Here is a 27,428-nt window from a genome sequence, read left to right on the forward strand (position 1 = left end):
AGTCTTCCTTCTCAAAAAAAAAAAAAAAAAAAAAGGGTCTTTGCTACACATTTATGCAAGTATAGAATCTAAGAAAACATGTAGTATAAATGATATTCAATGGTGTTTTAAAATGTTATTAATTAAGTTTCAAAACAAAGAATTGTTATTAATTAATTTGCTTTCTTATTGATTTGACTATCAAATCAAATGGAATGTAATTAGCCTTATAACTACAACGTTATAGTTTAATCATGGTAATTGATTGTAATATAATTAGCAACTTACTAAAGGAATTTAAAAGTAATTGCTGATAACATCTTTTATGGAAAAATATTCTTTTATTTAATTTTAAAAAAAAGTTCGATTACCGATAAATTCGGATAAACAATGATACCTGCACCCAATACTCGAATACTCTGACAGGTTGGATAATACCCATGGGTAATATGTTGAATTCGATATTAGAGCACTCATAGCAATTGTGCTATATTGCTATATTTTAGCTCCTCAAGCCCCAAAATAAGCACGCAGTAGTGGAGCTAAATCTATTTTTTTTAGCTCCATTGCTACAATGCACATCTATAGATAGATGTGCACTGTTCGTGAGAGCTAAAAAAATATAAATATATTATTTTATTAAATTTCTCTCTCCTCTTCCATTAAAAAAATATTTTCTCTTTCTTTCTTTTTCTCTCTCTCTCTCTCTCCAACTTCTGTTCTTTCTTCCTCTTTCCTTCTCATTTTTTTTTTCTCTCCCTCATCTACTCTTTGCTTCGCCGATCTATTCTGGATCTTCATCATCGCCGATCTTCATCGTCGATCTTCATCGTCATCACCCACGTTGCCGTCCCATGCCGATCGCCCACTGTTGCACATGTCATCGTCATCGCCCACTGCTGCTGCCAATCTTCATCGTTTTCTCTCTCTCTCTCTCTCTCTCCGTTTTTAGCTCCAATTGGGTCCCACATTACCCGACTCACCTCAAATCGGAGCATTCCGTTTCGCTTTGCACTCATCATCACTATTTATAATCACTGATCGATGATTGGCACAGGTCTCGTCGGCCGGTACCGAATCGGACAGAGTATCAGGCATGGGTTTTGGTTTGGCTGTGTTGATTTTTCTGGGTTTTTGTTTTGTTCTTCTTCACTAGTTTTGTTCTTCTTCACTAGTTTTGATGGGCACGGTGGATTGTGGTTGTGCAGTGATTTGGCTGTGTTGATTTTTCTGGGTTTTTGTTTTGTTCTTCTTCACTGGTTTTGATGGGCACAGTGGGTTGTGCTTGTGCGGTGATTTTTATGGGTTTGATGGTGGTTGTGGTGGTGTGTTGGTGGTTGAATGAAATATTATTTTATTATAGTGTTTATATTATTTTATTATGTTAAAAGGTAAAATAGCTCTACTACTGCAGGATGTGAGAAGGTAAAATAAATAAAATGACTTTTTGTGTAACTAAAAAGCTAAAAATTTAGATTCACTGTTGTGAATGCTCTTACCATCAAAACAGGAAAGCACAGCACATTAGTAGATTAAGCTGATCAACTCTTTCTCAATCAGTTAGGTTGAGAGGTGGATAGACTTGGACCTCACAATCATCCCCCATCTGCAGCCATTGAAGCATCCTGACCATTTCAAGTAGTAGCTAGCTTTTAAGGAATTAGGAAAAAAAAAAAAGGTAACTTTAAGTAAATATTATGCAATCAAAACCTGAACCAACGACCAAAACAGAGGACCATTAACCCCTCAAGCCTCACCAAAGCATAGCAAGCAGATGAAGCAGGACAGACATAATAAATTATTACAAAGGCCTTTTTTGCCTGAAAACTCATACGTCATTTCAAAAACAAAAGCACAAAAACAACAACAATAACAACGAAGCAGGACAGATGCAATGGAAAGAGCAACAATTACACAAAAGTATAACTTGACCTATCAGACTCCACTCGTTCTTCAATGCACTGAGGAGTGAGGGGCATCTTCAATCAATATCCTTTTTTCTTCTTTTTGCTTTGCTAATTTTGCCAGTAAATGTGCTGCCTCATTCGGACCCCCACAAAATGAGACTAAAGGAAAGTCGAAGAAACTGTTGCGCTTATGCGAATGACACCATAGCTTGACCCCAGACGATAAATTAACAGTGGAAAAAAACATAGCAACAGCGGATGAAGCTATTAACTTTTTTTCAATTTGTACTTTGCAGAGGTGGATAGACATGGAGCTTACAGCCATCCCTCATGTGCAACTGCCACAGATGAAGCATTCTTTTCTGACCTCCATAGGGATATAAAACTTCCACATCTCTCAAGGCAGTCAAGCTCCTTAGTCCATCGGGGGACATACAGCAAAAATCACAACGCTCGATGACCAAACGTTGAAGGTTTGGCATTGCACCTTTCCCCATAGTCCATTCTAAAACTTTCATATATTTCATTTTAAAGACTTCAAGATGAAGAAAACTGCCTTCATCCCAATTGAGGAAATTATAAGTGCCTCGTTGGGAATATCCTCCTACTTTGAGTATTCGAAGGCTGGTAAGGCTACCCAACACTCTCATGACAGCTGCAGATAAGTTTGGGCCTATTAAGGTTATCTTTGTGAGGGTGAACTGGAATGAACTCGGACTTGAAAGGGAGGCAAGATGTTTATTATAAATCTTCAAAGTTTGTAGATGGCGCAAGGGCTGAAGGCTTGACAATAGCTCTGACTGCACCCCATACAATACTAATTTTCTTAAACTGGGAAATCTGGCCTTGGCAAAGGCTTCCTCAGTGTCTCTATCCATAGCTATACCAGTAAGGACTTGAAGATTGGGTAAAGCCACTTCACTAGCTAGAGATATTGGCCCATCCAGGAACAAATGTCTTAATTTTTTTAACTTCCGTATCCCCTTGGGCAAGAGCAAGCATTTTTCTGTAGAAATCTCTTTTGGCTTAGAATTTCTTATGTCCAACGTCTCCAAGTTCCAAAGGTTGCAGATGGAATCTGGAATGACATCAGATCGAAAACTCAAGTACCTCAAAAAGATCAGGTCTTCAATATTGTTGGGGATTAAACAAGGAATGCACATATTCCTAAGCTCTACCACCTTAACCAACTTGTTACTTTCGCTTAGTTTAGCAAGAGGACTCTCGAGTCCAACAAACCCCCCGAAGGCAATTAAAGAACGACTATTTGAAAGCTCACAAGGACTGGAAGAAATGTACTGATGGTTGGCATAGTGGATAGAAATTCTACGAGATTTTCTCATGGGTGAAAGATTAAAATCTGAATGAACTGCAAGAAACTTCTCTTCCGCACTCTCTGATATACAAAAATCTCGTAGAAGATCATGAATACGACATGTTTTGACTCCTCCATCTAGCCTTTTTGTTGCCACTTGAATCAAGCTCCGATCAATGAGTTCCTCCAAGTAGTCTTCAGCAACATCCACCATATTTCGATTCCCAATTTGCGGTATAAATCCCTCAGCCATCCAAAGTCGAATTAGTTGCCTCATTGGTATTTCAAAGTCTTCTGGGTAGATACCAAAATATAGAAATCATGGTTTCAACCGTTGGGGTAAGTGGTTGTAGCTTAGAGCCAATATATCTATGCAATGTGATCTATCTTCAGTCAAATACGAATTGACATGGCCAATCCATTTCGACCATGTTCGTTGTGTTTTCTCCTTATTCGCCAAAAGACCCCCAAATACCACAATAGCAAGTGGTAAACCTTGGCAACTTTCCACAATCTGTCTCCCTAGAATCTCAAGTTCTGGAGGGCATGCAGCTCCCCGGAACACCTTCGTAGAGAAGAGTTCCCAACTTTTATCTTCTTTAAGAAATGGGAGTTCATAGGGGGGAATAGGAATACAATTATTAAGACTACTTGCATGTATTGCTACTTCTTTTATTCGGCTAGTAATCAATATTCTACTTCCATTCAAGTTATCAGGGAGGGCAATACTTACCTCATTCCATACTTCATTTTTCCAAATGTCATCTATGACAATTAAGTACCTCTTGTCTTTCAAGCATTCGAACAGCACACTTTTCAATTCATCATCATTCAAATCCACCCATCCTTCACCATTTTTTTCGTAAATATCTTTCATCAATTCTGACAACGAAAGTTTCAAATTCTCGTCATCTATTTGTTCCAAGATCTCATATAATGTGTTTTTGCAATCTTCATCATTCATTTCCTTGATACCTGTTAGTGTCCCTTTTAATTTGTCTTCATTTGAGCTATACTTTACTTTCAAACCGTGGAGACGGTGGAGTAATTCCCCTTTCAATTCAGCTTTCAAGATAAATTTTTTCACTTTTGGCATTGGTTTTTCACCTTTCAAAATCTCAAGCAACAGCTCTCTGATTCTATATTCTTGAGAGACATAAACCCACCCACGGAAATCAAAGTAATTCTTGACATCATTGTTATTGTAGATCTTCCTAGCAAGAGTGGTTTTGCCTAAGCCACCCATGCCAATGATTGAAACAACATTCCGTTGCGAACTCCCTTCCATAAGCTCCTTCATCAATACCTCAGCGTCATGAGCGAAGCCCACTACTTGATCTTCCTCAACATGTTTCCTGCGCCTGTGCAGTATCTCTTCTGCTTCTGCATCTCCTCCGGATGATTCCCCAATTTCTATGCCGTACTTGCTCCTATTGTCGTTAATTTCCTTGTTGATGGTCTTGATGCTCTTTATCTTGCTTGCAACCTCGTGAAACGTAATTGCTCGGTCACATGAAGGGATTAACTTCCTCAGCTTGCTTCTTCTCCTGTGCTCTGCCACAGTAATGATGTATGTATCAACAACATCCTCAGCCTCATAGGCTACGTCCCTAATTTGGCTGACTACCTCCTTCACCAATTCGTCTTGTCGTTTGCCTGCAGTTTTTTGGAGGAAGAGGTTGATCAGAGACAGCTCGTTCTTAAGTGACTTGACTTGATCCTTAACTCCACCTAGCAATTTTGATTCGTGGGTAAGCAACTGAGTCAGGTTCTCCAACAGGAAACTCACAACACTGTCTGCCATGTCTGCTTAATAATTTTCCCTCCTTTGTGGTAAAACACTAAAACTTGGTACAACAATTACAGATTTTTTTTTCTCAGGGGGCAGAGGGTTGTTGGGAAAGGAAAGTCCGGAAGGATGAAGGAAAGTGTTTTATGATAACTATCAATCATGTGGACTTTGAAGTTGGAAATGAAGGGAGGAGGAAAGGTTCCTAATTTCTAACGCCTAAAATTCTTAGCTGGAATGTGGGGTAGTGCAAACAGCAATGTTCAAGACTTGTTCATAGGCTTGTTGGTCTTATCTGTCATCTGTTGTGGGATCAATAATAATGAGTGCTGCTTTCATTTCCTTTTTCTTTCGCTGGTTAGAGACATTACTACATTAATATGCGTTTTACAATACTGCCGACACATTATTTATGAGATATGATATGTTGTAGTAGTAAAAGTGGCTTGATTAATTGATTTGATATTTGACAAGTAAATTAAATTAATTTGAAGGACATGTAAAAAACTAAAATCTCCAATTTTATCATCCACATTAACAATCAGTAAGATTTTTTGGATGTCCCATAAGAAGGGAGTGTGTATATTGAGACACTGTTCCCTTAAATCCAAAATAAAAAATAATTATAATATAGTGTATAAACAATTGTTAAAAAGAGAAGAGCACCCTGTTTTTACAAATTTTATAGACCAAACAACTAAGGGTGAGTTTGGTTCAATTTTTTAAAATGTGCTTTTATGAAAAAATGGCGGTTTTAAATAGTGCGATGAGAAATTGTGTTTTTTTTTTAAATGTAAAGTGTTTGATAAAAGCTGTCAGAAGATGCTTTTAGAAAAAAAAAAAAAAAAAATTATGTGTTTGGTAAGCACTTACATGATTTTTCACAACTTTTTTGACTAAATTTTTACTTTAAACTCAATGTGAGATATATTTTTTACACCAGGTGAAAGTACGTCTATTGAACCTAATGGACCGTTGGTATATTGAAATCGGTTTCTTTTTGTGATGAACTGGAAAATTTTATTCACAAAGAAGGAGAATTACAAAGGGGTCTGTTGGCCTCCACCCTAATTACAAATTCAAAACAGGGACGGCCACAGCCCAAATCAAAAGAGCCAAATTACATTGTTCAATAACGGAGCATAAAGGGGTTTGTGAGAGTATGGCAGAAATTAATATCACAGCAAATGCCCTTAATTCTCTAGGAAATATCTTGGCTAGGGTATATAGATGAAAAATTCACAATTACCCTAAACTTCCCTTTCTAGTAATGTCTTCAAAGAATCATCTTAAAGACATAACAACCTCTAGATATTCTATACACGAGTAATGATAGGGACAATTTTTTTAGCAACTTATTTTACAATTTGCAATGGTGTATGAGTGGTGCAACATCATTATTATATGGTCCATTACCGACATCACTTTTATTATGCATTAATCACAACATGTCACCTTAGTAATTGTGAAAATTATTTTCTTAGTGTCATTAAACCTATTGATTTAGAAATTCAAAACTAGCTAGCCACAATAACCATAACCTCTCAATTGAAAACAAAAATTCTAGGGTACATTGGGGCTGCATAACATATATCCTTCAATTACACTTTACACATCTGTTTAGTTGTAAAATTACATTGATAGATGTATACATCTGCAGCTAACCTAAGTTACACAAGTTGCCAGGCCCCTTCACGTTTGATGTCAAACACTTTGATTAGGACATCCTCAACAACCTAGTTAAAATCTAGAAGGACAAGATTATATCACTTCTATAGCCAATATCATTAAAAATTCAGAATGGCATATAATGGTTAGGCAGGTTAGCAAATACCCTAGCTTATGACAAAGGATTTCCATGGTAAAAACAACCTTCTTCAACGGTAAGAAAATTACCTTATCTGGATTAGAAGCTCCAGATGTTACACCAATAGTTAAGGGACCCTCTGTCAGAAAGTGTATACCATATCTGCTTATTTCGTTTCTTTGTGAGTAAAACACTAAAACTTGTACAACAATTACAGATTTTTTTTTTCTTAGGGGGATAGTCGAGAAGAGTAAAGGAAATTGTTTTACGTTGACTCAATGTCATGCGGGACTTCGAAGTTGAAAATGAAGGCGAAAATTCTTAGCAGGAACATTTTGTGGTGCAAAAATTCAATGTTTTATGTCCTGTCTACAACTTTCTCACCAATCTAGTGGGACCAAAAATAAATCGCGTTAATGTCGGCACCAGTCCAGTGGGACAAATAATAGATGACTATAGTGGTAAACACGCAATTTATTTACGATTTTGTTTCACAATTATTGAAAGTTGAAACTAATTGCAGACCCGTGCTTTGTCACAGTCATGATGAATGTATCAATAACTACGTGTATAGAATGTTGGCTTACTATCTGATTTGGCTTACTATCTGCCATGTCTGCTTAATTATTTTCCCTCCCTAGTGGGTAAAAAAACAAACTTAGTACAACAATTACAGATATTTCTCAGAGGGAGAGGGATTGTTGGGAAGGGAAAGTCCTAAAGGATGATGGAAAGTGTTTTATGTTGACTGTCGTGTGGACTTTGTAGTTGGAAATGAAGGGAGGAGGGAAAGTTCCTAATCCTTTTCCTTCGAAGAGTGAAGACAAAAATTCTTAGCTGGATAGTTAGGCAGTGCAAACAGCAATCTTCATGTCCTGTTCATAGCTTGTTGGTCTTGTGGGATCAATAATAACGGAGTACCGAGTACTGCTGTTCTTTTTCCCAAAAGAAGTACTTTTTTCTTTAACAATAACTGAGTAATGCTGCCGACACACATTATTTATATGATATGCTGCGGTGAGTGACTAATTGATTTCCCATATTACAAAAAAGAAAATGTGGCGTGAGTGTGTGACTAACAAACCCGAGCAATCCTTCTCAAAAAAATAAATAAATAAATAAATAAACCCAAGCAATAATCATATTGTCTTGTTTCGTGAGTGATATTTGACAAGTAAATTCAATTAATTTGAAGGAGGTGAAATAAACTAAGATCTCAAATTTCATCATCCACACTAACTATCAATAAGATTTTCAGGATATCTCACAAAAAGGAAGTGGATACATTAAAACACCACTCCCTTAAAAGGTTTTTTTTTTTTTTTTTTTTTTTTTTTAAAACTACTCCCTTAAAAGGTTAAAGGTGTGTATTAGTACAATTTTATAAGCTAGTTTTTTTTTTTTTTTTTTTTTTAGCTTTTATGTACAAGTTGTTATCCTTATAAAAAAATGTACAAGTTCTTAAAATTTCAATTTTTCTTACTTTTTCTTACTTTTTTAAAGTTCAAATATACTTAAACACACTTTCAACAAAAAAAGTTTCAACATGTCACCTTAGTAGTTGTGAAAATTGTTGTCTTAGTGTCATTAAACTTATTGATTTAGAAATTCAAAACTAGCTAGCCACAATAACTATAACCTTTCAACTAAACATAAAAATTATAGGGTACATTGGGGCTGGGGTTGCATTACATTATCCTTCAATTTGGCTTCGTTTGGGAGTTCATAAGAGAATAGAATGGAATGAAATGAAATGATTATAAGGAAATAGAATAGAATATATTTAAGTAAGGGAAAAGAATGGAAAAGAAAGGAATAAAATGAAATTAAGTAATCTTCATTGGATGTTTTACAACAAAGAAATGGAAAAGAATGAAAATGAATGGATCGTAAGCAATCTTGTTTGAGAGTAACATAGAAAGATAGAATGGAATTTGTAACATCCCGTGAGTTTAAAAAAAAAAAAAGGGTTAAGTCAGAATTTTTGTGGACCAATATGCCCCCACCTAACCCCACTACCCATCACACAATCCTCTCCCTCTTTTCTCTCTTTGGCCGGTCACTCCCACTCTTATTCTCCTTTTCTTTTTCTTTTTCAGTCAACACAACACTCACACACTTTTTCTTTTTCAGTCAACACAACACTCACACACACTCCTCATCCTCACCTCTACCATTTTTTTCTTGCAAATCAATAGAAAATCCTCAAGAACATCACACCTTCACATAAGTAAATTGAGGTAAAAGTTTTAATCTCTTTTGATGAGTATTATGTTCTTATTTGAGGTTATTTTACCCAAGCTTTAATGATGATTTTCATGTGATTTAAGAGCTTTGGAAATGATATTCATGTGTTATACTTATGGGTTTTGGTCTTGGTGGATGTAATTGTTGAGTGAGTTCATGCCTTTTACAATGTTGGGTATCTAGGGCTTGTTATGGTGAAAATTTGGGGGTTTTGAGGTATATCTTGTGAAATGAAATTGTGAATATAAATTTATAGTTTATTTGGAGCTAGTTAAAGATCTAAATTGTTTGTTTGAAAGGATATTGTGATTTTGGTGTCATGGGTCTCTTGATGATGTTGTGAAAACCATGTGGAAACTATTTATAAATTATTGAGGTTTTGATGTTAGAAGTAATACCTTGTATGATTCATAAGTATAATGGGAGTCTATGTCTTGTAAAGTAATTGGTTGAGAAACTTTGGAGATGGAAAATATTATTTGTGAGGCTAAATCTAGGCTTGCCTAATTTAGTGCTTATTTGGCAATTCCTAATATGTAGCTAGATACAATTTCAAGTTTTGTGCTCATTGTGATAGATTTGCTTGACATTGTTTAGGTTCTAGCTAATCTCCCCTTGGAGCTTGGAGAATTAGGATTTTGCGGTTGCTAGGTAAGTAGCTTTTTAATGGGTATTTTTGAAAAATAACCATATCTTATAAATATTATTTTTGGGTCAAACACATTTTGGAAAATTAATGGTGGAACTATGTTTTTCTAAAAGGTGTTGTGTTATGACCCTACTATATATGATTATATATGAAAATGCATATTCTTATTGCATATGGGGAATTTGCATGATTTGTTAGCAAAGAAAAGACTAGCATCTTTGATTAAATTCTAGATTATGGATTTATTGCATTATTTGCAAAAATATAAAGATGCTTTATCTTGGCCTATGTTATTTGGGAAGTTAATACAAAATCTCTTTGGCAAGAAATAAGTTGAAGGCATTGAGAACCTTGTGTATATCTTGGGCATTCAAATGTTTTATGAAACTACTTAGAAGTGAAATTATGTATTTTGAATTAAAGTTATGTGAGCTCTTTATGTTCTACCCATGTGCTGTGACATGTGATTACTCGGTGATTACCTAGCTAGATACTATAGTCTGTGTGACATTAGTATCTTAGCACCCGTCTTTGTGATGGTTATGAGTTCCGGCTTTGTGTCGGCGATGAGTTCCGGCTTTGTGTCGGCAGTTTAGTTCCGGCTTTGTGTCGGCGATTATCATGTGACCTTGGGTTAGATTTTCTAGTTTGGAACGGTGTGTTATTGCTCACAGTATAGTAAGTAGTTTCATGTTGAGATATTTTGAGGAATGTATAGTATGTAATCTCATGAGAACATTTTGAGAAGCTTTGTGCTGTGTCAATTTATTCATTAATTGTCATATTATTTTTGGGAAATAGTTTTGTAGAAACTATTTGGAAACTCCTAAATTAAAAGCATGATTAGTAAATTGTTACCATCATCAAACTTGCATTTCCCCACCCCCTTTAATTATGCTACTTACTGGGCTTTGTCTCATTCCATTATTTTTATAACTTTTCAGAGTAGGCAACAATCTTTTGAGACAGCATTTTTGGTGGCTAATAGTAGTTAGACTAACTACTGATGGAGGCTGAATTTTTGTGTAATGGATATATTAGATGGTGTACATCTTAGTCTAGGCTTGACTCATTCTTTTGTATATTATAGTGGTTATGACTGTATTTTCCACTGTTGGGACAAGCTGTTGTTATGTAATGGTTGTTTTCAGACCTCTATTCTTTTGTGGCCTATGATCCTTGTAATTAATGCTTAGAGCTCTGACTTACTCTGAAAGTATATTCTATGGGATGATTAGGATAATTCTTGTTGTTGGCACTTGATAATAATTATGTGGATTGAATTGTCAAGAAGGCAAAAAAAAAAAAAAAATTTTACAGGTACTTGAGACGTCTCTCTCATGTTTTGGACCCTTTGGGGTTTGGGGCGTGACAGAATTATTTTATGACAATATTACTATTAGACCCTTATTTTAAAATAAAGTGTTCAATATATATTATATAGGTGTATTTTGAGAGTTTTAGTAAAAAATTCATTAAATCTAGTTTCATTCCCTCCCATTCCTCCCAATTTTAGACGGAATGAAAATTTGAGATTTTAAAGGAATAGAAATGAATGAGTGTTCCTTTCTACACATTCTATTTCCTCCCACTTAAATTCCTAAACAAGAAAATGAACTTTCCATTCTCACCATTAAAACTCTCAAACAAGAGAATGAGAGAATATTCTAAAATTACTCTTTTCATTCATTTTCATTCCCTTCTCCCAAACAGGGGCTTACACTTTACACATCCGTTTAGTTGTAAAATTACATTGATACTATCTGATTGATGTATACATCTGAAACTAACCTAAGTTACACAAGTTGCAAGACCTCTTCATGTTTGATGTCGAACACCTTGATAAGGGCATTCTCAAAAACTTTATTAAAATACAAAAGGACATGATTATATCACTTCTATAGCCAATATCATTAAAAATTCAGAATGGCATATAATGGTTAGCAAATACCCTAGCTTATGACATAGGATTTCATTGGTAAAAGCAACATTCTTCGACAGTAAGAAAATTACCTTATCTAGATTAGAAGCACAGATCTTACACTAATTGTTAAGGGACTTTCTGTCAGAAAGTATATACCGTATTTGCTTGTAGAAAAATTACAGATTTTTTTTCTTAGGGGGATAGTGCAGAAGGGTAAAGGAAATTGTTTTATGTTGACTCAATGTCATGCATGACTTCAAAGTTGGAAATGAAGGCGAAAATTCTTGGTAGGAACATTTTGTGGTGCAAAAATTCAATCTTTAAACTTCCTCACCAGTCCAGTGGGACCAATAATAGATGACTTTAATGAAAGTTGAAACAATTTGCAGACTCGCACTAAAAGTAAAAGCAAGCTATGAGAAATTGAGAATGAAGAAGACACTGAGGTTTCTTATAAACTCTTGATTAGTACATTGATATACAATCCAAGCCATACTTGTGGGGTCCACCTCTACAATGGACTAAACATGGTTTTTTCCTAGACCGATCACGCGCGCGCGGTGCCATTGTTTATGCCGGATCTTGTTCTCTAATGCTCACAACTTGCATCAGCTTTCTTTTCTATCTCATTCACAGGTAAATTATGATTAAGGTTCATAATAATGTTATATAAGGCCATACTGATCTGGCTTTTACATTCTGATATCTATGATAATAATCAGGACTATCACTTTAACATAGAAAATAGTAATAAATCAAATTCAAATATTTTTCTGGACATAAGAATGGTGATCAAAATTTATAAATCGTATTTCCTGCGGCATTTATTCCACATTGTAAATTGTAAGGGGGCAATGTGTAAAAAATTAAAATTGCTTTTTTTAAAAAAAATTTAATTATTTTATTTTAGTTTGATGTAGCCATGGTTGAAAATAGAAACCCAGATTCCAATTTTATATGTACTCATCTGTTCCACTATTTTCGTTCTTGAACATCCAAAAGATTTGGGCCTTACAAGGTGGAACAACAATGGTAATCGTTGCAAGAAAAACTATCCGAGCAAAGGCTGAATTTTCTGAGGAGGTGAATTGCTTGATTGATTGGGTTCCAGAAATAGTTTAATCATCTCGTTCCAAAGAACCAGATAAGATTAGCTGCTAGGTAATGCGGCATAAGAAGAAAGAATACTTGCAGTGGGGTGATAGATGCTATTTTGAACTTTAAGGTAAAGTCAAGAGGTGGCTTGAATTAATACAATCTGATGTCCAGTTCTGCAAATCAAAGGCACCACTCCATCCCAAGTTAATTGAACTAAACTTTGGCACGGAATTAAGTTCAATTTGTCTTTTTAAATGTATAGTTGCAGGCCCTTTTCAGCTCATATTGCAGATTCCAGGGCCAGGCTTTGAGGCAGAAGCTTTAGAGTTTACAGTTTTTCTTTACTGAATTGCATATCCTCCAATTATTTCATTGAAAAAATACGTCATGAATACAATATCAATTTTTACAACCTCTAGGTCACACTCTTTCTGCTTATTGAAGGGATGTCATTTGATAATTCAGAATCTACAAGATTGGTTTCTCAACCAAAAACCAAAAAAAAAAAAGATTGAGAGTTTATTGCAGCCCTATATTTATTATTAACTGGTATCTTTGGTTGCCTAGATGGTTGATAATTTTCTTACCTCATTTTAACTACTAATGTTACTGTAGTCAAACATTTATTTTCAAGTAGTTGGTAATTGAGTATTTCCCAATGGGTGTTGTGACAAGCTTGTACTTGAGTAATAATGGGGGCTAACTTGCCAAAAGTTGATAATTGCAGAAAAGTTGTGGACTAAAAATAGACGTGTACAAGCCAATTATATGATCTAGTCAAGTCCCAAGTCTATTGTATTATCCTGATCCAGCTTCATTATACCCAGAATCCTAATGTAACTTATATCAAAAAACCTATCCTATTCCCATTTTGCAGTGCAAGTACCTAGTCAACAAAAACTAAATTACATTAATTCCATGTATTCTTTCTGTGCAATCTTTATTTCTCTTCACTCTTTTTTTTCCCCCCACTTTAACCATTTAAAAGCAAGTATTTTTGGTGTGATGAATTCATGAAAATAATTTGACCCTATCTATCTCTCATCATCTATTTTTGGGTAACTGAAGGATATTGCAAAGCTTAAGAAGTTAAATATAAGGTCATCAATAAAGGTCTGTTATTACATCCCTATTATATTTCAACACGTGTTCAAAGCATGCCCCAATATAGGACCATCACTTTCCATCATATGATACGTGGGGCAAATTATATAGACCCAAGAACTAATGGAATGTTTATTCAAGGGATCGATGTTTGATAATTCAGACTCTAAAAGACTGAGATTTTATCACTGCCCTATTTTTATCAATAACTTCTGTCTTTGATTCCTAGACGGTTGATAAATTTCTTTCCTCATTTTAAGTACTTATGTTATTGGAGTAAACATATAATTTTTAGTATTTGATAATTAAGTATTTTTGATTTTTTCAATGGGTGTTGCGACAAGCTTGTACTTGAGTAGTAATGGGTGCTAACTGGCCAAAGTTTAATAATTGCAGAGAAGTTGTGGACTAAACATAGACGTGTACAAGCCCATTGTATAATCTAGTCAAGCCCGAAGTATGTTGTAATATCCTACTTCAGGTTCATTCTACTAAGAATCCTAATGTTACATGTAGTAAAAAACTTAATCCATTTTTGTAGTGCAAGTAATTAGTCCATCAAACCAAATCATGCATGTTAATTTCATGTAATTCTCTCAAATTTTTAACCCTCTTTCTATATTTGTTCCATTTACTTTAATAATTAAAAAATAATTAACAATTAACTATAATCTATACATCCACACAAAAGGATAATTCAAATAATAACTTTAGGCGTAAGCAGATTTCCAATTCTAGAGCCCAAACTAAGATGAGAAGTAACCCTAGTAAATGATAATGGGGAACAACTTAGGATTGTGCAATGCTTGAGAAGTTAACAATAAGGTCAACAATAAAGATCTGTGATTACATACCTATTATATTTCAGCATGCTTGTGAAACATGCCTTAACATCCTCAGAAAAAAAATAAATAAATAAAAATTATAAGACCTTGAGACCTTCACTTTCAATCATATGGTAGCCAAGAACTAAAAGTTAGGAATTCCAATAACTATTTTTTGAGAAATAATTACAATATGCTACTATCCCCGCAGCTCAAACCCTTTCTAACAACTTTGTTGTACTAGAATTATGGATTTTCTCCTCTGTGTGTGTGTGTGTGTGTTAAGATTTTCCTCATGACATATCAAGTGAGATAGCTTTTTGCACTACATTATGAAAGTTCTAATTCCATTCTTTTTCATCTCCTAATACAACAATGACGGAGCTCAATTATCAAGTCGCATTTGATAGTTTTCTTGGAATCATACAATGTAATTAACTACTTGGTTCATAAATTATTTAGCCAAGAGCAGATAGAAAGAAGCCTTGTGAGTTACAATTGAACATTTTCATATTTGGTTCACACATCTGAAATGAGTGTTAGACATTGGTATGCATAATAACATAAGAAAAAATAGTGCAATAATAGACATCCATAAAAATAGCATTATGACAAAGTAACTTGACTGATTCCACCAGTTAACCAATAATTACGTTTATTAAAAAAAAAAAGTTTACTTATAATTACTAGCTTTGAGTACAATCACAAGCAGAATTCACTATCAAAACATATGGTCAATTCGTTGGTGCATTGCATTCCCTTTCCAAGATATCTTTGAAGAATCATCTTGAAGACAAAACTAGCGTCTAGATATTATGTTTAATGTTTGTGTTTGCACAAGCGTTTTATGGTTAAGCAACATTACTTGAATTAAAAAAACAAAAAACAAAAAACAAAAAAAGGTTCCATGTCCATTATTTCAGAACCAACGTCAGTCGCTTCGATTCAACTTTCCTTTCCTACTTCTTGTAATAAACAGAAAAAGATGGAAGTCTATAATATGAAAAAAAATAAATAAATAAATAACCCTTAAGAAATTAATATAATATAATTAAATTCAAACACAGACTAATTATGCTTTTCAATTTAGTAGTGTCCCAATCCCAAAATTTTACCTTCCTCCAAACCAAAACTGATTCCTCGGTTATGGCAATGGTGTAAATAGCTGGTGCTAGTACGTACCATTAGTTGAGTAGGACTGGAAGTTTTCGATTAGCTGAAGTTTTAGAATCTACCTGATTTGCAAAAGTAAATCCGGATCTAGCTGGGGATGAACATGTGTATGGAAGAAGATAACTCTACAGTCTTTATTTGCTTTTACAAGAGAAATCCAGAAGTGATTTATTCACCTGGATGGATATTTGTGGCATGGTATCCCATATGACACAAAAATTAAGAAATTTTGGAACATATGAAGAAAAATTGGAATTTGAAAGTTCAAATAGTGTAAAAACACGCTTGAACATTTAGATTTCTAAATTACAAATTAACCAATTCAAGCTTTATATCAAACAATTAATGTGCGGAACATGAATAAAAGCTTAATACAAAATTGGTAAACAATCTAAGCCAATTAAAATCACATCCACAGCAGAAAATAAAAGGCAAAGATAAAGGGAAGAGAGATGCAAACACAAGGACAACACACGATGTATTATCGAAGAGGAAACCGAAACCCTCGGCGTAAAATCTCTTTGCCGCCCTCCAAGTGGTCAATAATCCACTAGAAAATGTAGTTGGGATACATGAACAGCAATAGATCCTCCAAGCCTAATCTACCTGATGTACCTAAGCCCTCCAAGCTTCTTGCTCCAACGAGGTTGCGCCGAACCTTTTTCTTTTCTAACTTACCGGATTCTGCTACTTGACCATAGCATCCGCCATCCTTGGCATCTTCCAATGCTTCCCAAAACTCCAAAAACACTCAACACTCTAAATGGATGTGGGTAGTGTTTGGATAGAAATCTCCTCTCAATAGGTATGACAATGAGAGAGGGAATGAGAAGAGACTACAAAGATTTCTCTCTAAGAATGAGTAGCTCTCTCTAATTAAGTGGGTGTTTTGAAGAAACCTCTTTTAGGGTTTTTCTTTCTGAATAGTCACACATATTTTGTGGGAATGAGGGGTTTTTATACTGGTGTGATAATAGAATGCGAAGAGTCAGTTTTTCCCAAAACAGGGTTGGTTGGCGACTTGACCTCGCGACTTGACTGAGTCGCGAGTTCAAGTCACGAGCTAACTTAATGGTCAGTCTGGATTTTTGTCCTGTAGTGCTTCAGGTAACATGACTGTTCAGTTCCTCTGCATGCTCTGCGCGTGTGCAACTTTTGGCGGCTTACAAGCCGCGAGCCTCCCGCGAGATCGAGTCGCGAGTCCCTGCTTCACTGCACAATCTTGAGCATTTCTTCACACTCTCTCACACACTACCCTTACATGATTCTCACCTAAATACAGGGTTTCTAAGTGCTGTATTACAAGCAAATTTGTCACGGAATAAAGTCAACACATGGTTGATTAAATTCAACCTTACAATCTCCCCCTTTGACTATTCCATGACAAAACACCCTAAAACAGACTCTAGACTTAAACGTGAGTTTGGGAACAATGGCAAAACTCACTCACACCTAAATCTAGAATCTGTGAAGCTCTTGAATCATATGAACATGAATCTCCTGAAACATAACAAAACACCATGATCACTGTATGCAGAAAAGCATGAAATGCATATGAAGCAAGCAATATGTGATCAAGCAAAGATGGAGTTAAGGAACAAACCAAAGCTTGATCAAACAAGCAATCACTACAAGGTAGTGATCACAATGCTCATTCACACTTGGAATGAACACTTGAACATAAAAGCTAACAAGAACAATGCAAGTTACTTGTATGCCCAACACTCAACCAATGCATAATACACTAAGTATATGCATCTAGGAACAATCCTACAAGGGCACAAGAGTGACAGTATTTAACAAGAAAAAGCATGACATTTAGTTAAAAGCACTGATTTAAACAAAGTATAAAAGGCTGCATAAAGCATGGTACAGACCATAAAGCCTACAGATAATGAAAGCAAACCCTAAAAGCTTACAAAAGCAACATGGGTACAAAGCACAAAATACTGAATATAAACTTAAACAATATAAACTAAAAGTGCATAAAGTTTCTCCCTTTCAAAGTGATGAGAGGTTATGATATACTTGGAACATATATACTTGTAACCTGAAACACTTGCACAAAACACATTAGACCCTCAAGGTAAAGCAAGTAATAAAAGGACAAGTATAATATAACAAGTAAATTGCGATCAAGTAAACATAATTGGAAACATGTGAGCAACTTGATCATACACCAAAACAGTCATATAGAAATGACTAATATGATCACATAGCAAAGCAAATGATCATCCGAACATGCATTCAATGGAGCACAATAGCATAGGAATATATGCATGTCCAAAACAAAAACATGATGCGATGAGAACCACAAAGCATAACTCAAAGCACCATAAAGCCAACAAGAAAACAAACAGAACAAAGTTGAACAAAGTTTTCTTATTATCTCAATGTCTTCTCCCCCTTGGTATATGCATCTCCCCTATGGAATATCTCACCCCCTCCAAATGTGCATGAGAAATAGAATTTCTCCCCCTAAGGATGTCCACAAGAGTCATATAGAAATGACAAAACACTCCAGTATACTATCTAGAGTATACTCTCCCCCTTTTTGTCAGGAATAGACAAAGGGTCAAGAAGAAACGAGGGCAAGAGATGAAGGTACGAACAATGCTAATGATGCATGAGGGGTGCGAGATGAATGAGAAAATGAAGCTCAATCCTAAGACAAAACAAAGTGCTACAAAGTATAAGGTAAACATGACATACTAGGATGAAGAAATAAGGTGTAGACCAATGCATGACAAGGGTAGCAACTGTGTGTGCAAGAGGTGGCTAAGTGCAATGCATGACCAATGCATGAAAAATGCACATGTGGGGCAAGGTGTGTTAAATACACAACCAATGAACCAAACATGTTCCTAATGAGGAAACATGAGAAACCCCAAAGTTTGGTACTCATCGGAGTCCAATCAAACGAGAAAATGCCTAAGAGACATTTTATCAAACACCTAACATGCACACTATGAACAACAATGTGAAACAATGCATAAACATCATGAAATCCACCCTTAATACATGTTTTTTTTGCTACAAGGGGCCAACATCCAATGCAAATCAACAAAAGAGACCAATCCCATGAAAAAATTTGACAAAAATTAAGTTTTCCCAACCCCTATGATGAAAATCTCAACCAATAGCACAAAACTCTCCAAAACATAATCTAAGGATCAAAATCAATGAAAAGAGTTTATAATTACCTTAGAGATGTTAATGGAATGAAAAATCATTCAAATTGATTGGATTTTGATGTAAAAATATTGAAAGAGGGGTTTTAGAGAGAATGGGAGAGGTTTAAAATAAGTTTCCCACGAAAAAGCTCTATAAAAAGCTAATTCTGGGCGTTTCGCGACTAGCGAGTCGCGAGTCGAGTCGCGAAACCCCTCTGTTTGAACTCGCAGCTTGCAAGTCGCCAAAATGAGTGGCCAAAACTGGCAGCTTACTGGCAGCTCACGCAAGTAGCCAAAATGAGTAGCCAAAAATTCTTACACTTGTTTTTCAAAACAAAACATGTTTAAACATTGAAAAACAAAGTAAGCACTAAACAGGAGCATAAAGAGTGGTAAAAATCACTTCCAAAAACATATAAAATGATCAAAAATCTTTTTAGATTAATCCATATAAGATTGAGCGCACACACATCACATTTAGACAAGTAAAATCTAACAAATGAATAAGACATTCATTGAACATTAGGCAAGTGTGTTGTGTGTGTGTATCAAATGTGGAATAGTCCTTAGTCTAGAGTGAAACTTCAATGATCAATTCAATCAAGTCATACACAACTAGAACTAAGTCAAGTGGATTATCTCAATTATAGAAATGAACGTATATGACCTCCCACAATAAAATGATTACATACGATGAAGCTTTTCATTTGGCTTCTTTACAATTCATAACATTTGATCATTTTGAATCAAAACATCTCATTTTGAGATTGATGCCTAAAATTTGTGATATTTCAATTTGATGAACAAGCCTTTGACTTTTTGGGCATCATACATTTTCATATAAGTCACTTTTCCTTTTTTCTAGTCGAATACTAGTATGTGTGACGGCTTTTGCAGCTCATTATCTCATTTCATTTTGAGATTTACATTTATTGAGCTCTTTAAGCAATAAAAATAAAACAGTGAGAAAAGATATAAGCACAAGTCTACGCATGTATCAAAACCAACATGACTATTGACTAATCATTCATGACAAGCTTGAAGATCGATTTACAACAATCACACAAAGATGTCAAGATTTTTCCCACAAAGATATAAGTGCAAAACTAACAAGCTAAGCTCATAAATGCACAAAGCCATTTGTACAAAGGTACAAGGCTAAACTCACATGTGATATGTGTTCAAACATATACGATCAAACTTTTTGAATTTTTCATTTTTTTATGTGGTTTTGGATTTTTTACTCACACACAACTAAAATATAAAAGTAAGATAAAAAACAAAACAATGCATACAAATAAATGCAAGATGCACAAAATGCATGAAGATGTGACATTTAATGCATGAAAGGTTCAACAAAGATCGAAAGAATTAAATCAAGGACCAAGAGAGCAAAAGCTCAACCATAGGAACCCTACCTCATCCAAACGGAATGATTGTTTGGAATGAGTGTCTCATGAGAAGCGAGACAAGGATTGGAAGAATGAAAACCGAAGATGCACATAGTCAAGGAGTTAAGAGCATTAAACATTTTCTTTAACAACATGCTATTTTCACTCAAATCCGATTTACCCTTTCTAGCACAACTTCCATGAAACTCAAGTTTCTCTTTTCTTTTGATTCTTTTAAAAACATGAAATTTAGAGCATTGAGGTCTTAGATGACCAAAGACACCACAATGATGACACACAATGTGTTTAGGTCCACTAGGCCTTTTGGAAAGGGATCTAGCACTATGGTTTTGTTCCCTCTTCAACTTATGACATTGAGGTCTTATATGACCAATCACACCACAATGGTGGCAAGTTGGAACAAACTTAGATCCATCCAAAGCCTTAGGTTGGAGGCTTTGACTTAATAGTCTTTCTCTCCACCTTTTGATTTCTTTTATGTGGAGGAATGTACACCGATTTGTCCTTTAAGGTAAAACACACACTAGGCACAAAATCGGGTACCACAACATGATTGCAACAAATATTTTCATCCCTTTTAACAATAGGTTCAGCAATCAAATACTTGGCATGCATCTTAAGAGATTCATTTTCACATTTAAGATCATTAACAAGTTTGTTAGACAAAACAAGTTTAGCATCCAAGTCCATATTCAAACATTCAAACTCTTTCAGCTTTTCAAGAGAAATTTCAGCAAGTTTTTTATATTTCTCAACCAATTAGTTGGATTCATTGAGCTTAGCAATCAAATCATCCTTTTCACAAAATAACTTGCTCAAATTCTTTTGAAACTTCTTAGCATTTTTCTTCAAGAGTTTGTCAACAACACCCATAGATTCAAATGACATGTCATCACACTTATTTGCTTTTACACTCATAGAGGCATTTTCACAAACAAGTGACATGTTACATTCATCACCAACCAAATCATACAAAGAGGCATACAAAGCACAATCCATGGCAAATAAACACAAGGGGTCAAGGATCACACTTAGGTATTTAAACCACAACAAGTGTACCCGCTCTGATACCAATTGAAAGTTCAAATAGTGTAAAAACACCATTGAACGTTTAGACTCCCAAATTACAAATTAACCAATTCAAACTTTATATCAAACAATTAATGTGCGGAACATGAATAAAAGCTTAATACAAAATTGGTAAACAATCTAAACCAATTAAAATCACATCCACAGCAGAAAATAAAAAGGCAAAGATAAAGGGAAGAGAGATGCAAACACAAGGACAACACACGATGTGTTATCGAAGAGGAAACCAAAACTCTCGGCGTAAAACTTCTCTGCCGCCCTCCAAGCGGTCAATAATCCACTAAAAAATGTAGTTGGGATATATGAATAGCAATAGATCCTTCAAGCCTAATCTAACCGATGTACCTAAGCCCTCCAAGCTTCTTGCTCCAACGAGGTTGCGCCGAACCTTTTTCTTTTTTAGCTTACCGGATTCCGCTACTTGACCATAGCATCCGCCATCCTTGGCATCTTCCAATGCTTCCCAAAGCTTCAAAAACATTCAACACTCTAAATAGGTGTGGGTAGTGTTTGGATAGAAATCTCCTCTCAATAGGTATGACAATGAGAGAGGGAATGAGAAGAGACTACAAAGATTTCTCTCTAAGAATGAGTAGCTCTCTCTAATTGGGTGGGTGTTTTGAAGAAACCTCTCTTAGGGTTTTTTCTTTCTGAATAGCCACACATATTTTGTGGGAATGAGAGGTATTTATACTGGTGTGATAATAGAATGCAAAGAGTCAGTTTTTCCCAAAACAAGGTTGGCTGGCGACTTGACCTCGTGACTTGACTGAGTTGCGAGTTCAAGCCGCGAGCTAACTTAATGGCCAGTCTGGATTTTTGTCCTGTAGTGCTTCAGGTGGCATGACTGTTCAGCTCCCTTGCATGCTCTGCGCATGTGCAACTTTTGGCAGCTTACAAGCCGCGAGCCTCCCGTGAGATCGAGTCGCGAGTCCTTGCTTCACTACACAGTCTTGAGCATTTCTTCACATTCTCTCACACACTACCCTTACATGATTCCCACCTAAATATAGGGTTTCTAAGTGCTGTATTACAAGCAAATTTGTCACGAAATAAAGCCAACACATGGTTGATTAAATTCAACCTTACAGAATTAAAATGTATGAGATAGCTACAATCAAAGAAATAGAAAAAAAGCAACAAGTACATGTGATATCATATCATACCATCAAAATACACGAATGAATGGACGAAGGAAACGACCATTGACCCCTCAGGTCTCAGTACCGCACCAAAGCATAGCACAACTGATCAACTTTTTCTCAATTAGTTGGATTTAGAGGTGGATATACATGGAGCTTACATCCACCCCTCATCTGCAACTTTTGAAGGCACTCAAGCACCATAGTTCGTTCGGGAGTACACAAAAACAACACAACTTTCGATGACCAAACGTTGAAGGTTTGGCATTGCACCTTGCCCCATATTCCATGCAAAAACGTTCAGACATACCATTTTAAAGACTTCAAGTTGTTGAAAACTGCTTTCATCACAATTGAGGAAATCATTACTGATGAGTGGATCGGCAAATCCTCTTAATTTGAGTATTCGAAGTTTGGTAAGGCTACCCAACACTCGCATGGTGGGTAAAGATACATCTGCACCTACTATGGTTATTTTTGTGAGGGTCAACCAAATTGAAGTTGGAATTGTAAAGCAATAAAGATAATAAATTTTCAAAGTTTGTAGATGACACAAGGGATGGAGGCTTGACAAAATCCCTGACTCTACCCATCTTGAAGAGTACAATCCTAATTTTCTTAGGTTACGAAATCTGGCCTTGGCAAAGGACTTGAAGATTGGGTAAAGCAACTGTATTGTCAGTCTTAGGTAGAGATGTTGGCGCATCCAGGTACAAATGTTTTAATCTTTGTAACTTCCATATCCCCTTGGGCAAGCATTTTGTTCTCATTGTGGAATTTCTCATGTCCAACGTCTCTAGATTCCAAAGGTTGCATATGGAATCTGGAATGACATGAAGCTCACCAGATGCGATGCTTAAGTACAAGGCGGCTCAACAATTTTAGGGACCTTAGACGAAAATTTTAAGTAGATTCTTTTTTTAACTTTAAGTTCTAAATTTGTACAAATAAAAATTAATTTATTACATGGTTCAATAAATTAGTATCACTATAATACAAATAAGTTGATATAATATACATCAAATAATTAATTGGTGTGATAATTTATAATAATTGATAAAGTAAGAGTTTGCATTAAATAAAAAATGTGATAACTTATTAATTAGTGTGGGTCATGTGGGGGCCAGCTTAGCTTAGGCCTTGTGATGTGTTGGGGCTTGTGGACAAGATTGCACAATGCTATGTGCATTGTGCAATCTTATCCTATCAAGTTGTGTGCACTGTTATTGTGCATTATTCTACATTTTAAGATACAATGTAACTTTTTTAATGCATTTTATTGACCAATAAAAGGATCTAAAATATTTATTTTGTAATTAAAATATATAGATAAATATATATATATATATATATATATTTTTACAAGTGGTGGCCTTTTTTTATTTGGGGGCCTTAGCCAATTGCATCAATTACTTATATGGTTCAGCCGGCCCTACTTAAGTACCTCAAAAGGACCAATTTTTCAATCCATTTGGGGATTAAGCAACAAATGCCCATATTACTGAGCTCTGCCACCCGAACCAACTTGTTATTTTTGCAAAGCCGTTTCAAGTAGCTTTTATCAAGAGGACACTTATGCTCAACAACCCCCCTGAAAACTATTATAGAGCGACTATTTGAAGGCTTACAAGGGCTGGAGTAAATGTATGGATTGTTGTCATAGTGGATGGAAATTCTACGAGATTTGCCTATGGGGGAAAGGTTAAGGGCTGTTTGGCCAAGGTTCTTTCATCACTCAATTTTCATCACTTAATTTCTGTCACTAATTACTCATCACTCATAACTCATCACTTATCACTCAATTTTTCACACCCGTTTGGCATCATTACCCAATTTCCATCACTCAATATTTTTCACACTATTTGTGGGCCCATACCTGTTAGTCGATGCAGCTTTTTCTCTTTTTTTTTTCCCTTTTTTTTTTTGTTTGTTTTCAGTACCCAAACTCACTGAAGCTAAAAAAAAAAACTGAATTGAAGACCAAACCAGTGTAAAAAAAAAAAAAAAACAAAACAAAACTGAAGACCGAACAAGTGAAAAAAAAAAGAAAAGAAAAGAAAAGACCAAAACTGAAGACTGAACAAGTGAAAAAAAAAGTCAAAATGTGGTCAAAAGTTGCGACGGCTGTGGGTTCCTCCATGTGTGTTTATTTACGGAAATGCTATTAAGTTATGAGTTATGGAAACTGAAAACAGCCTTTAGTTGTTTTCAATTTCCATAACTCATAACTCAAAAATCAGATAATTGAGTGATGGAAACAGAGTTATGGAAACAGAGTTATCATTTGCCAAACAATCTTTTTGCTATAGGTCTCACCATTTTTGAATTATGAGTTATGGAAACTGAGAATTGAGTTATGGAAACTTGCAATTCAAACAGCCCCTTAACATTTGAATGAACCTCAAGAAACTTCTCTTCAGAACTCTCCAATATACAGATGTCTCGTAGAAGATCATGGATACAACATGTTTTGACTCCTCCATCTAGCCTTTTCGTTGCCACTTGAATCAGGCTTCGATTAATGAGTTCCTCCAAGTAGTCTTCAGCAACATCCTCTATATTTCTATTCCCAATTTGTTGTATGAATCCCTCGGCTATCCAAAGTCGAATTAGTTGCCTCACTGGTATCTCAAAGTCTTCTACGTAGATACCAAAATATAGAAAACATGGTTTTAAGTAGCGGGGTAACTGATTGTAGCTTACAGCCAATATGTCTATACAACTTGATCTATCCTCAGTTAGATACGAATTTACATGGCCAATATATTTTGACCATATTCGATGTGTTTTCTCCTTACTTGCCAAAAGATCTCCCAATACCACAATAGCAAGTGGTAAATCATGACAACTTTTCACAAGTTGTCTACCTAGTGTTTATAGTTCTGGAGGACAAGTACCTTCCCAAAATACCTTTTTAGAGAAGAGTTCCCAACTTTTATCTTTATTAAGAAATGGGAGTTCATAAGGGGGAATAGGAGGAACACTATTATTAATAGTAGTTGCATGTAATGCTACTTCTTTTATTCGACTAGTAATCAATATTCTACTCCCATTTGAGTTATTTGGAAAGGCAGTACTTACCTCATTCCATACGTTAGTTTTCCAGATGTCGTCCATGACAAGTAAGTACCTCTTGTCTTCTAAGCTTTCAAGCAACACACTTTTCAATTCATCATCTGACATATCTTTCAATTTAACACCATTCTTCTTGTAAAAATCTTGCATGAAACCCGACAACAAAATTTTCAAATCACAATGTTGCTCTTTTATGCCTGCCAGGAACTTAGACCATGCCTTTCTAAATTCTTCATCATTCATTTCCTTGATATGTTTCAAGTTTTCGATTAGTGTCCCTTTCAATTCATCCTTATTTGAGCTATACAACGCTTCCAAATTGTTGAGTAATTCTTCTTTCAAATCAGCTTTCAACATCATTCTTGGCAGTGGTGTTAGTCCCTTCAAAATTTCAAGCAACAGCTCTCTGATTCTATATTCTTGAGAGACAAACCCACACACGGAAATCAAAGTAATTCTTGACATCATTGTTGTTGTAGATCTTCCTAGCAAGAGTGGTCTTACCTAAGCCGCCCATGCCAATGATTGAAACAACATTCCGTCGCAAACTCCCTTCAATAAGCTGCTTCATCAATGCCTCAGTGTCATGAGCGAAGTCCACCACTTGATCTTCCTCAACATGTCTCCTTCGCCTGTGCAGTATCTCCTCCGCTTCTGCATCTCCTCCAGATGATTCAGCTATTTCTACCCCATACTTGCTCCTATTCTCGTAAATTTCCTTGATGACATTCTTGATTCTCTCTATCTTATTTGCAACCTCGTGAAGCGTGCTTGCTCGGTCAAAGAAATGGATTGTGTTCCTGACCTTGTTTCTTCTCCTTTGCTTTGTCAGAGTCATAATGAATGTATCAATAACATCCTCAGCCTCATAGGCCACGTCCCTAATTTGGCTTACTACTTCCTTTACCAAGACATTGTCATGTCGTTTGTCTTCAATATTTTGGAGGAAGACGCTGATCATTCTCAGCTCATTTTGAAGTAACCTGACTTGATCCTCTACTCCACCTTGCAATTTTGATTCTTGGATGAGCAACTGAGTCAGGTTCGCCAATAGGAAAGTGACAGCGTTGTTTGCCATATCTGCCTTGTGGGAAAAACACAAAACTTGTACAACAATTACAGATTTTTTCCTCAGGGGGAAGAGGAATTGTTTGGAAGGGAAAGTCCAAAAGGAAGGATGAAGGAAGTGGTATATGTTGACTGTCTTCGAAGGTGGAAATGAAGGGGGAGTGAATACAAAAATTCTAGATGGAACATTTTTTGGTTCAAAAAGCAGTGTTCATGTCTGCCTATAACTTCCGAACAGGTTCCGTGATTAGGTACCAACCAGTTGACCTCTTGCCTCACAATTGTGTTTTTTTTTTTTTTAATAAAAAAAACTCACAATTGTTATTATTATTATTTTGATTAAAAAAATCGTAATTATTATTGTTTTGACTTTAGTTTCTTAAAAACTTCATTAAAATCTATATTAATGTACACAGGAAGAAGATTAGAACGAGTCATGTGGGATCAAATTGGCCAATAATAATTTATAGTAATGGTCGGCAACTTATAATTTTTTTTTAATAAAAGGTACAAAGAACAAGAAGCAGACTGGAACGTGTCTTGTGGAATTTTTTTTTTTTTTTTTTTGAAAGTTCAAAAACGTGTAAAAACACCTTTGAACGTTTAGACTCCCAAATTAAAACTTAATCAATTCAAGCAATATGTCAAACAAC

The 27,428-nt window shown here is 35.4% G+C and overlaps 3 protein-coding genes across 3 annotated transcripts; all 3 read right to left on the reverse strand.

Annotated features, from left to right (window-relative positions):
* Positions 1-1,756: 1,756 nt before the first annotated feature.
* Positions 1,757-5,252, reverse strand: LOC115966268 (putative disease resistance RPP13-like protein 2). Its single transcript, XM_031085523.1, has one exon. It carries the CDS (start codon positions 5,003-5,005, stop codon positions 3,521-3,523), a length of 1,485 nt encoding a protein of 494 aa, XP_030941383.1. The 5' UTR covers positions 5,006-5,252; the 3' UTR covers positions 1,757-3,520.
* Positions 2,165-3,478, reverse strand: LOC115966868 (putative late blight resistance protein homolog R1B-23). Its single transcript, XM_031086012.1, has one exon. It carries the CDS (start codon positions 3,476-3,478, stop codon positions 2,165-2,167), a length of 1,314 nt encoding a protein of 437 aa, XP_030941872.1.
* An 18,064-nt stretch (positions 5,253-23,316) lies between the features above and the next one.
* Positions 23,317-26,785, reverse strand: LOC115966869 (disease resistance protein RPP13-like). Its single transcript, XM_031086013.1, has 4 exons — positions 26,141-26,785; positions 25,530-26,088; positions 25,010-25,271; positions 23,317-23,455 (listed from the first exon to the last, which is right to left on the reverse strand). Exons 1-4 carry the CDS (start codon positions 26,783-26,785, stop codon positions 23,317-23,319), a joined length of 1,605 nt encoding a protein of 534 aa, XP_030941873.1.
* Positions 26,786-27,428: the final 643 nt, after the last annotated feature.

The sequence above is a fragment of the Quercus lobata genome, chromosome 11 (genome assembly GCF_001633185.2).
Source record: "Quercus lobata isolate SW786 chromosome 11, ValleyOak3.0 Primary Assembly, whole genome shotgun sequence".
Classification (NCBI taxonomy): domain Eukaryota; kingdom Viridiplantae; phylum Streptophyta; class Magnoliopsida; order Fagales; family Fagaceae; genus Quercus; species Quercus lobata.